Source organism: Stegodyphus dumicola, chromosome 10 (assembly GCF_044657685.1).
Source record: "Stegodyphus dumicola isolate Sdum_Otavi_A_Nest chromosome 10, ASM4465768v1".
Classification (NCBI taxonomy): domain Eukaryota; kingdom Metazoa; phylum Arthropoda; class Arachnida; order Araneae; family Eresidae; genus Stegodyphus; species Stegodyphus dumicola.
The window spans coordinates 155,646,744-155,659,775 of record NC_140777.1 but is presented as its reverse complement, the minus strand read 5'-3'; the positions used below and the strand labels follow the sequence as shown (position 1 = coordinate 155,659,775).

The 13,032-nt window shown below is 32.0% G+C and overlaps 1 protein-coding gene across 1 annotated transcript; it reads left to right on the top strand.

The window, feature by feature from the left end:
• The first annotated feature begins 2,518 nt into the window (after nucleotides 1-2,518).
• Nucleotides 2,519-7,092, top strand: LOC118201567 (uncharacterized). Its single transcript, XM_035373686.2, has 3 exons — nucleotides 2,519-2,663; nucleotides 2,766-2,925; nucleotides 6,500-7,092. Exons 1-3 carry the CDS (start codon nucleotides 2,519-2,521, stop codon nucleotides 6,855-6,857), a joined length of 663 nt encoding a protein of 220 aa, XP_035229577.2. The 3' UTR covers nucleotides 6,858-7,092.
• Nucleotides 7,093-13,032: the final 5,940 nt, after the last annotated feature.

Below are 13,032 nucleotides of genomic sequence, written 5' to 3'. Positions count from 1 at the left end.
TTCTCATTTTGAGAAAAGGCAAAAAAACCTCAAAATATTTTTATTAAAAATTGAGAAACATAAAACACAAATACAGTTAAAACAATTTAAAGAAGAATTTTTTTACAATTAAAATAAGAATTTCTACTAAACAAGGAATTCGGGCAGCGCGCAAGAAAGCAGATTTTTCGGTGAACAAAACTGAACGTTTACGGTTAGTCTCCATCAGCAAATAGACACTGAAGGCGCAGAAATTGACTTAATTTGCTGTGGACGCTATAAGGAGTGAATATAGGGGATTATTTAATAACTTTATAAACCAGAATGGATTAATCACGATTTAATTCGCAGTAATAAGAGAAGACGTTATCTTTGTTGTTGCGAAGCTTACTCGTCTAGATTTGCAAAAATCCACTATTCTGCTAAGTTTCAAATGTAAACAAATATACCTGCTATGGTAAACAAAAATTAGGCTTAGCCTCACATAAACAACTCTTTAAATTGCTGATAATTCTACAATTATTGCATGCAGGTTAACTATAGGCATAAAAACCTTAACCGGAAGATAAGAACAACATAATTCAATCATTTTTAAAGCAAAAAATTCGCAATTTACCAACCTATAAGAATAAAAAAATCTGAGCTCACCGAACCGAGTAACACAGTGGTTATATAGAGATATATATATATACTTTTGGTGTGACCGATTGCAACAAAAAATGGAGATGCACAATTATATATTATAGCAGTCCTATATACAAAATTTCATTGTTCAGAGGTTACTTGTTTTTTGAGTTATGCGAGAGCAAGCTTAAATGGCAGGCATTAAAAACTTTTTCAGTGGCCATTTTGTATAGGATTAACACACTAATCCGTCTTCTGAACTTCTGAGCACATTTGCGTGCAGATGGTAATGTTTTCTTACTTAAGACATGAAGTAGAGGCGGAAATATTCACATTTTGAAAAACAAACGGAAATTTCCTGTACTTAGAATATGAAGTACCAAAATAGTTAAAAAACCAACATATTTTCTCACCTATAACTGTAAGTCAAAACTAGGTGAAAATTCACAAGTTGCCTTTATGATATTTTAGCTTGGCACAAAAAATTCTTGACGCTGTATTTTACATATTTCTTGCCTAAAACTGGTACTGAATTCAAAAATGAAGCTAGTTTTGTTTAGTAGAAACCTTCGAAAATATGTCTAGAAGCATTTGTTTTCCCAAAACTTTGCATTCTGTGTTTGCTATAAGTATTTCAGACCAAACTTATAGTGTTTGAATTTTGTAAGTATTTCAACCAACAGCACTTTCTTTAGGTATAAATTCGGATCTTTATGTAAGACGAGAAAATGTAAGAAGTAAAAACACGCTATGAAATATAAAATGGAGTCTATATACCTCTTACAGATGGCATTTATTGAGAAAAATCATGTTTTATCTACTAGTTGAAAAGGTATCCCACAAGAAGCTCAAAATATTGCTTACATTTTTAATGCTAATGTACCTCAGAACTTTCGAAAATATCTGAAGCAACGATACAGTCAATATTGGACTGATTTCCATGTATTTATATATTGATATAAGTGTTAGGTTCTAGCGTGCTAAGATATTTGTAGAAATAAACGGAAAAAAGTATTCTTACCTGTCTTTCTTCTGATGTTTCTTAATAACCAGACATTATAATATCATAGTATCTACTATCAATATATGATTTTTTAATTATTACAAGAACACATATTTTGAGCAAAAAATTGAAAGGGTCCAAATGTTAATCAAGCAGGTAATTCCATACTGAACATATTTAAAAACGCTCATTCTTTGTTACACGACAAAAATGTGGATAAAATTTATAGTGAATTTTAGTGAAAGAAAAGAAAATATATAAAATACCTTTATATAAATTTAACCTGAATTTAACAGTATATTGTTTTAGAACTTTCTCGTAGCATTTTCTTTCTTTCTCTGTTCGCCGGCATTTGAATCCGGTAACTAGTACTTGTTACCTGCATTATATTGATGTTTTGTGCTCCTACTTACTAGTTACCTCGTTTATTAAAGGTTTACTGCATACTAATTCATTACGTGTATTCTATAGCATTTCCGCGCGTGTTTCTTAAACAGGATGATTCAAACATATCTGGCAAAAATGCAAAGGCAGTAAAAGGGGAGCGAAATAAGCAGATTTTACAAGGAATATGTGTGCGGATGTGGCGCGTTGAGGTGGTATATGGCGCTGTTCAGAAGTAGATAAAAATGTTTTACTGGCGTAAATCATTATTCCCCATGCGGATTTCTAGATGAGTGCATTGCTACACAAAGGCAGAGCTCTCTCAAGGCCCTTCCACACGAGGACGCTCCCGACGTAGTTGACGTAACTTTTTTGACGCCGGCGTTAATTCGCATGACGCAGAAGACGTAAAACTGAGGACGCTCCTGTTCAGCTTTTTCGCCCGCGACGCGCGCGTTTAGCCAATAGCTGACTGAATTCGGATCACGTGTCATGATCTGCTCCAAAGTTTTGTTTACAGCTTTCAACATGAAGGCTGCGTTTAACGACGAAATACTTATCAACGAGATTCGACAATACCCACTGTTATGGGATCACAAACTCAAAGATTATCGCAATAAAGAAAGAAAAGAACTAATCTGGATAAAAATATCGAATAGTATAGGATACGACGGTAAGTCTGTTTCATATATTTCAAGGAGCATTTTTGCTTATATTATATTTTTTGTGATATGAAACGTATGCTTACTGATGATTATAATATGCTTATTTTCAGTTAATACAATCAGACATCGATGGAAATGTCTGCGTGATAGATATGTTAGGGAGTGCAAGGCTCAAAAATCAAAAAATAGGAGTGGCTCTGAAGCTACAACTCCAAAATTTGGATTGTATGAGGAATTATCTTTTTTAAGAGATACAGTTAGTCATCGACCGTAAGTATTTCTAACAACTTTTAATATTTTAAAACGATTACTATATTCTGTATATTTAAAAATATCACAGCTATACGATATATATTCTCTACTTTTGTAGTTGAAATAACAAAATTAAATTACATCTTTAAATGTATAGTTCTGATATTCTTTATTATATAAATTTGCTAAGGGAATTTTGTAACTACATTAACAAGTGAGAATACTTTTTGTAAGGCTCAAAATATTCCTGAAGTTGTTAAGAATTTTATAACTGCTTTTCAAAATGGTATTTATTTAAGGAAATTTATATAAAATTTAATAGGTTGCTTACAGATTATTTTAACTAAGCTATATATGTAAAAGAGAAACACCTTGTAAGTGCAGTTTTGAATAAGAGAAAGACACATGTGGAAGAAGCCACGAAAACTATTTTGGAAGGTCCTTAAATGTGGCTCATGCTATAAGAAACGATTTCATTTTTTTATGACATGCCTTGTTTTCAATCATCAAATTAATTTTAAATTACATTGTGTTTAATAGCGTTAAGCAATTTGAAACTGCTTGATGTACACTTGGCATCAAATTAATTTCCATTTATGGAATTTACTACTGTGCATATGCTACATTTCATATAGACATTGTATGACAACAGAAATGACATGTACTATTAACAGATGTTGCATTCATATTCTTAACAGAACTATGAATATATGTAACGTATACTGGAGGAGAGGGAGGGGATATCTTCTGCTCCAGTTTGTAAAATAATTTAAAGCTTAAGTTAATTGTTTCAGAAAACTAAACTACTTTTTTTATGCAAAAGCTCTTGTGCAGGGATTCCAAACTTTTTTTTTTTGCTTTGACTTCCTTTAAAAGGATGGTTTTCTTCAATGCTTTCTCTATTATATGTGGCATGAAACATAATCATAATACAAATAACTGCACAAGCATAACTGGTAAAATCCTAGTATACGCTACAGCCTTGACGCGATTTTAAAAATTATCGCCAACACCAAAAATAACCCAAACAACGTTCTATGTATATACTATATATAACTATATATATTCTTTAAATGACCCGTTAATACTTCATCGTATATGCCCCGTTTTTACTGCTCATCATAAATTCGCCAAATCCCGTGTGAACAGGATACTAGGATTAAACCATATAACTTAACGATAACATATTGAAATATAAACAAAAGTTTCAAGAAAAATTGATACATCTTTATTATAGCATTTTCCTAAATTTAATTGGTAATCAATGCACTTATATATCTGTGTTGGCTTATAGTACCTCTAAATTTAATTGGTAAACAACTGAGATGTAATATGCAGTGAGGTATAAGAACACACGACAAGATTTCCAGAAGATATTTCAGTCGATTAGTGATTTATGTCTTGGGGGGAGGCTGCTGTAAGACCGATATACCAAAATTGTTTATTAGATTTATTTTATATTATTTTCTGTATTATTATTATATTTAATTTTACAAATGTAAACAAGTTTTTAGAAACAACATTACAGAAAAGTTCCATTTTAATTAATGCAAATGCTGCACTTGATGTAATGATGCATTTTTTTAAGTGTTCGGCATAAAACTGCTTGGTTCTTATTAAGACTACTTCTTCATTCGAAAATGCTCAGCCTATTTCTTTTTTTACATTGAAAATTCTCATCTTGACTAAAGAGTACATCTACTACGTTAAAAAAAAAAGGAAACTCGATAACATTATTTGATAACTTTTATTTTGGAATATTTCTCTTTGATAATATTTAATTCCTAAACTTCCATTTTGAATAAGACTTCTGCTTGAACATCCTCCTTCAATATAATCAACTCTTCTTACATCATAATATCTAGATCAAATATTGATCTGAAATTGCAATTCAGAGGTTCCATGAGCCACTGACAAATTTAAATTTCTAATTTTGCAAGCATCTTGTATATAACAATACGTTTTCTGAGAAAGTTTGCATTTTTATATTTTTGGTTGTGTTTTCTTTGTTACTGCATTTATTCTTTTATACTGTACTTTTGCATAAATAATTTATACATTTTGAAAATGGGATTTTAAACTTTTATTAAGTAATTTTTATGTATTTTTTCCCTTATATTTATTTTGTATGGTGTTCTTCCTTACCACATGTGTAGTTTTATATCAATAAACAATTAATTATACATTTTTTATTCAATGGGGGCTTGATTATTCCTATAAATTGTTGGTGCATATTTGCAATCGACCCTTTTGATCCTCATTGACCTCTGTGGGTTCAATATCAAAAATTATAAATATCTAGTTATGGCTTCTTAAAAACTATAAATATCTAGTTATGGCTATTAAATGATTCTTAATTTTAATATGCAGCTTCTTCCAACAAAGTTTGGCTACTTTACATGAAAATTTTTTACATCCCTAACTAAAACCACAGGCACTCTTTGCACTGATATATCTGTGTTGGCTTATAATTTTTTCGAAGAGTAAAAAGAAATACAGTACAACATCCATAATCCGTACTCGTTGGGACTTCGGCGATTCCGGATTATAGATCAATTTAAATCTTGAAAGATGGCATGCAGAAATTATACAATTAAAATATGAAACTGTAATTTATAAAATAAAGAGCCAATTATGATCTAAAGGGTATCAAAATTTACAAAAAAAAACCCTTAATATTTATGTGTTTACTTTATTAAACATTTCTTTCAATGTAAGTTGTTTAAGTTGCTTCGTTTTTTGTGCTAATACTTTCTCTTTAATTCTATAAACAGACATAATTTCTTGTTCAGTTATAAAATTCCACTGTTCCTGTAATTGCTGTGTTGAGAATCCCGACTAACTTGTCAATCGAAATTTATTGTTTTCAATAATCTCTCTGTCACTTTTTTCACTATCTATCGGAAGCGGTATTTTCTGGATTTAGAACCATACTACAGATTTCACCGTCCGTTAATTGATTGATGGTTGGGGTATTGTCCTCGCAATGAAAAACTTCTGTTATATCATCTTCATTTATTACCGCTTCTCCGTATTTCTTTACAAAATCCAATAACTGGAAAATTTCACCTTTAGTTTGCGATGTCCAAAAACCTTCAAATTCGCGGCTATCATCTTCATCGTCCTCACTATGAAATATGGTAGCTGACCATAAATTATGTCAATCATTTTTTAACGTATCTGGAGACACATCCTCTACGATCTTGCGATGCTCCACACGGCAGATTTTATGCTAAAAAATTTCCTTGTTCAAGAAATTTAACATAGATTTTAAAAATGCTACTTTGTATTTGCTGATATATATAATATCAGTAAAGATAATTTTAGCCTAGCTTATACCATCTGTTTAACATAAAACACGCATGCATAAAGCATACAAAAAAAGTTTGTGGCTTTGAGGTCCGGATTATAGATCATTCCGGGTAATGGATGTCCGGATTATGGACTTTGTACTGTATTAAATTGCCCGCTAAATCTGCTATGCTATCGGTATGTCTTCAGTATCTAAATTGTTACACACACACAATGTATATGTTTATGTATATATATTAATTTTATTTATATTTTCTCTTAATGTTTTCTCTATTTACAGGACCACGAGCAATATAATTGATGAGCCTTCACTCCCTATCGAAGACACAATGGAGTCATTTAATGACTCCATAAATTTTGATGAATCATTAAATGAAGAAGCTGCATGCAGCAGCCAACTTGTAGATGGTGAAGAGATTTTAGAACCTCCACTTAAAAAGCAAAAGAAAAAAGACGTCGATTCAAAATTGTCGACTTATTTAGATTTGGCAGCAGCACGATTAAAATCACGGAGCCAAACATCAGATGATGAACACTTTCTACTAAGTCTCCGTGATGACTTTGGTGCTGTACCACGGGGGAAAAAAAATGAATTAAAAAGAAGAATGTTGGAATTAATTGCAGAATATGTAAAATAAAAAATTATGTTTTTAATTTCTGTTTTATTATTTAAGACTATGTACTATGAGCATCATACTTAACATGACTTTAAAATTATTATTTAAGTGTTATGCGTATTTTCTTTAAATAAAAACTAATTTTACATCATATTAAATTAAGTAATGGAAACAAAAAATCTACTTTAAGCGTGTACACAGCATAGACATTTCAGGAAAATATAAAAGTGCATCGTACATTACAGAATAAGACAACAAAATGCCTCGGCAATAAGTATAAACTAAATTTTTAGCAATGATAAAAGCTGAATGATCTGAAAAAGGTATACGGAAAATAGATGTCAATAATGTCAGCATAATGATACACATCTTAACTATTGTAATGAATCTACATTCATGCCTAATTTGTCTATGTTATACTTATGGAATAACGTTTACAGCCAGGTTTCGTATTGTAGCAGATCTCTAACAGAAAATTCATTACTGTAAGGTACAAATTTATTTCTTAGCTAATATTTTTTTGATAATTTTATGCTTTCTGGTGAGAGAAATCTTATTTTGTTAATATACATCATATAGTCTTTAAAAATATTCATAATGCAGAAGTTTTATATACTTCAGGAAATAAATCAGATAATAAAGAAATAAATAATATAGAAGTACTGTGAAAGTAATATACACTTTGAAATTATTTATAATAATCACAAAAAGTATCAAAGTGAGCTGTGCAATGCTTACATGTTTTTCCAACCTGTTTTATTTTTTACACATTCTACATGTATATTTATTTTGAAATAAAAAAAATATTATTTACATACATTTATCTTTAATTTGGGTGCACTGTCAGACCTATTCTTTTATTTTGCCAAGAGAGTGCTCCTTCATTTTCAAAATAACTACAAAATAAATCCCGAACAGATCCAGAGGAAAATGAATAGTTATTGTTCCCTAATCTTAGAATTCTCACTAGACCATTGTTTGGAGATGTATCATCTCGCCAGAGTCCATTAGCTGTCTCAAGCATGGGTCTGTCAGCAAAATTAGGTGGGCAGTATTTATAATTATGAGATATAGACTCGTATTTCATTAAGAAATTGTGCAGGCAGCAACATGCCTGAACAACTAATGTTGCTGTCTGAGGCTGCGCAATAATTGGATTCCGTAAAATGCTCCAGCGAGCAGTCAAAATACCAAATGTGTTTTCTATACGTCTTCTTGCTCTGGAGAGCCTATAATTGAAAATCCTTTTTGAATTACTTAAGCTTCTACCTGAATATGGACGCATGAAATTTTCTTTCAGTCCAAATGCTTCATCTCCAACGAAGACATGTGGCAGACATTTGGAGCTTTTTGGTAACGTTTTGTACCCAGGCAGAAATTCTTTATCACGAGAAAGCTTTTTCCCAAGGTTTGAAGCTGAGAAAATGCCTCCATCACTGATTCTGCCAAAATTTCCAATGTCCACCATTGTAAATAAATATGAAGCATCACATGCAGCCATCAAAACGATGCTGTGTGACCCTTTGTAATTGAAATAGGTAGAGCCAGCATGTGCTGGAGCCTGAATGACAACATGTTTGCCATCGACAGCTCCAACACAATTTGGGAAGTCCCACACTGTGCCATATTCTACAGCTATTCTCTCATAATCACTTTTCTCTGGCTCTTTTAGATATACCGGCTGAAGAGCTGTCCATATAGCATTGCATGTCTCAGGCACCATAACTCCTACAGTAGATTTCCCAACACGAAAACTATATGCCAAAGAACTGTAGCTGTTTCCAGTTGCAAGGTGCCTAAAAAGAATATATATCACAAAGATTAAATATATGTAAAGTATAAATCACAACACATTTATAAACATATCAAATTGAAAGCAAGTTATTTTAAAAATACATCTACCAATGCATTATTTCACAGTTTATCATTTCAGTATAATTGGCAAATAAGTACTTCGATCAGAGTTTATATTCTTTATTGAGTTATGCACTAAAATATTTACTTTATGTTTAATATGGTAGATGTTTCTAAATAAAAAGAATGACTCTTAATATTAGAACTGCTGATGAGAAATAAATATATATTTCAATCAAGAAAGAAAATCTTCCATTTTGATGAATCATTTGCTTTTATTTTAAGTAAATCAAGACCTGTTTAGTGACTGATGAGTATGGCGTATAAAAGCGCTGTCCTAGCTGGATTCTTCGTTTTCCGTATGGATCTCGAACAGCATGCATCGTTACACCAAAGCAGAGCTTGCCAACATGCATTTCATGTATGCATAAAGAAATGAATTAACTGTTCAAAGAATGTACAAGGAGCAATGTTACAGGGAGGTCTTACTTAAACCAGCTGTTTACAGACAAATGTGATTCCAGCATGATGGAGCCCCAGCTCACTTCAGTGGGAATGTCAGGATTGGATAGGATGGGGAGAAACTGGCCACTGTGTTCTCCTGATTTAACCTGTTTGGATTTCTTCTTTTTGGGGTCATATTAAAGGCTTCGTGTACAGGAGTCCAGTCACATCTGCAGGTAATCCTTGTTTCCCACTTGTCTGTTGTTGCTGGACATGTGCTCGACATACCTGACGTCTTTTCTAAAGTACGCTGATCCATGTGTCGCCACTGAATTTTGTGTCTTTGTTGGTAGCCACTCTTTCAAATGCCTATTGTAAACTATTAATAATTTTTTTCTTTTGTCTTTACTTGTCTTTTCAGTTTCCTGTGATTCATACTGCTTTACGTGCTAGTCTTTAATGCGACATTACCCCACATGCATTCCTATATGAAATCTGCTTATTCAGGTCCCCTCTGCCTGCCTTTACATTTTTGACATATAGTTTTGAACCACCCTGTATATGTACTCAGAAAAAGCTGTAATGTAACACAAGATAATACTCTTTTTCTAAAAAAACTACAGAGTATCATAAAAATTGTTACATTGCCTATTTTTAAAAAGACGTGTTTTACAAACATTGAAATATTTATTCTTGTATAGTGTTTCTGAAAAGGCATTCATATTAATTCATTTGCATAAATTACCAATGGACTATGTACCTTTCAATAATAAAATAGTACTAAATACACCATTTGAAAATTTAGAATCACATACATAAAAATTCAAGTTGAATTATTTATTTACATTTTATTTACCTCATTCATCATCAATAAACACTTAATGGTATATCTGCCTATTATGGGAGGGGGAAAACTTTCATGAAGAACTTTATAAAAGGAGTTCGTTTGTAGTTCTAATAATTATGCAAACACCCATGGGGAGGGGGAAAAAACATGCACCTAATAAGTTCCACACCTCTGGAACTAAGATCAGCATTTAAAGGTTTTAGTCACATAGTCAGTGACAGGCTTGAATGACTGAGAGTGTTTGGTTTAAAGGTCGGTAAGCAAGAAATAGAAATATAAAAATGATTATCTCATTTGACATTCATATAAATATTGCATAAAAATTGAAATCAAATGAATGATAGAATTTATGCTTTTTTAACAACAACAAAAATCCTGCAATCAATAATAAATAGCGATGTTTGATATTCTAAATAAAAAACAAAAAGTAAAGGGTATCATGCATTAGAGTGTTTGCCAGAACAACTGCTAGAAGTTAAATTTTTAGAGAAAAACTTTTAATTATGAAATCTATTTTTCTTTTATTTTCCTTATTGCTAATAATTTATTTAAATTACAAGTCCATTATTAGTTGATGATAAACAAGAATAAAACTAATAAATAATTAATGTACTGCAGTTTCTTGCTTAAAGGGTTTTTTAAATTTCTTCTTTTAATCTGATTCACAATTTAGCACGGCTTAAAATCAGCTGGAGCCTGGCTTCAGTACTCCTCAATTTTTTAGTGAATTTTTTTTTTCCAGGCAGAGAACCCAAATTAAATAAATTTTTTACTTTAACATATTTTTTATTATATATCATACATTTATAGGATATATTTTATAATATTTTTCAGTATATTTATAGGAAATGCAAACTTACCTCAAACAAATGCTCAGCCTTTCTTCTGGACTCAGTGGAGCTCTCATATTTGTCTGATTTTTAATAAGCAAGGTGCTTACTAAAGCTGCAAGTCTGTCAAACTGGTCGATACTCATCCTGAAGTAATTAAAAAATAATTCAGGATAATCGGTTCGCATACGAGGCAGTAAAGAAAAAAAATCTCCTTGAACAGGTCGCTCTAAATAAATCTTTCGAACCCATTCTCGCCGTTTTTTGCGTTTTTGCCGCTGCTTAATGACTGTACTTAATAGTAATGTTTCAGCTATCCAAAAATCATCTGAATCTGACATCGTGTAGCAAACTTACAGAAAGACAGCTGCTCCGTTTACCCGGGAAACAACGCTATCTGACAGCGTCACGTGATTATTTTGCGCCAAATAATTCTATTGGTTAAACGCACTCGTCGCAAGCGTACTCGTTTGGACGCTGTTACGCAGGTAACGTAAATGCGCTTGCGTTATCTACGTCGGGAGCGTCCTCGTGTGGACGGGCCTATACATGCTTTCTGTATGTGGAGGTGCGGATAGAAACGGAGCTACTGCTCAAAAGATGTCTGGGGAATCGCTCTCTGTACCTTCTTAGAGCCGTATTAGTGATTAGTGACGGTGACTGCCGTACTATGGAACAGGGGTCCAATATTGGCAAAAGCATGAATGGTTTTAAGCGTATAGTGTCTGTGCGGGAAAGGGACATTCAAAATAGACGACGAAACGAAAGTTCAGAAGCGAGGTTGGTGGTAGAGAGAGATAATGGAAGACCCTCTGTCTGCCTTCTCAAAACTGAAATTTTAATAGTTAGCAAGCCAGGTCTTACCTTAAATATACCTATGGGAATGCATTGGTGCCTGCCTTGCTTCAATAGTATTCATTTTATCTACGAAAATGTAGCTGTCTAGATCTACCCAAGCTGTATTGCCTCTTCACAAATTCCAAATTTTCTCCGAGCATGTAACTAAATCCGAGATGTCAGCCACGAACGCGGGACGTGTCGATAGAATTGGTCACTCAACAAGTCATCTACGCACATGATTATAAGCCTAAATTTACGTGAACAGCGACTTTAATTAATGTTCTCTGTAACTTTCTAAGAAAGAGACGAATCAAATGTGAGCTGCTCTGAAAATCCGGGAATATGACCTCCAAAGTTCATTCAGTCATTAATACATAAAAAAAGATCTGGAGCTCATTTTTATATTCTAGATAATTTTTTGGTTCGTTGTTTGGATAGGACTTGTTACAAGAGGACGTCAGCAACACTTTTTTTTATCTCATAAGTCTGAATTTCCGGTTTTAATGTTGCCTTTAAAAATGCGTTATTTCGATATTACCGGTTAACTGGATGCTAGTTACGATATATTTTACTGTATAACACATTCATACTAGGCGTGAATGCAAGTATTAGCTAGAAAGCTATGAATAGAAAAATTGAAATTAACAACTTAACTTCTTCCGCAAGAAAAATAGTAGTTATGAAAGTTTAATGAAGTCTGATGCTTGACCGAGCTAATACTTTAGACCAGCAATTCTCAACCGGTGGTACGCAAAGAAATAAATATTAAGAATTAGATTAAAAAAATCTAAGATTAAAGACAATTAATAGAACATTCCAGCAATCGAACTTTAACAGAAGATTTCAAAAATAACACACTTGTTTACTTTTGGCTGAATCAAAAAATAAAATAATAATAATAAATAAACAAATAAGAATTTAAAGGGATTTCAAAAATAGAGCTATCAAATTTTTATTGTCTTTTTGCACAACCTATTTGTGTGAACAAGGAATTTCTTCGAAGTTATATTTGAAAAATAAATACAGAACAAAATTAAAAGTGGATCTTAATTTACGGTTAAAATTAAGGAAAATTAGACCAGACATAAAGGAAATGATCTCTCTAAAACAGACTCAAATGTCACACTAAATTTTAGAATTAAAGTATTATAACATAAATTTTGATAATTAAAATGGTAACTAATTTTAAATCTAATATTTTTATGTGGGCATATTTAATATAAATAGCCAATGGGTTGTGCAAATGGCAAACTAATTTTTTTTTAACATTTCTATTGAGAAATTGAAAAACAAAATCATTGTAACATGTAGTGATGGTATTAAAATATTTCAGTTTTTGCTTAAATTTTATGCTTCAGTCAAAAGGTTGAGAACCGCTGCT

Coding starts and splice junctions, on each gene's coding strand:
- LOC118201567 (XM_035373686.2), top strand. CDS start 2,519: ATGAAGGCTGCGTTTAACGACGAAATACTTATCAACGAGATTCGACAA. Junction 2,664..2,765: donor GAATAGTATAGGATACGACG/GTAAGTCTGTTT, acceptor GCTTATTTTCAG/TTAATACAATCAGACATCGA. Junction 2,926..6,499: donor GATACAGTTAGTCATCGACC/GTAAGTATTTCT, acceptor CTCTATTTACAG/GACCACGAGCAATATAATTG.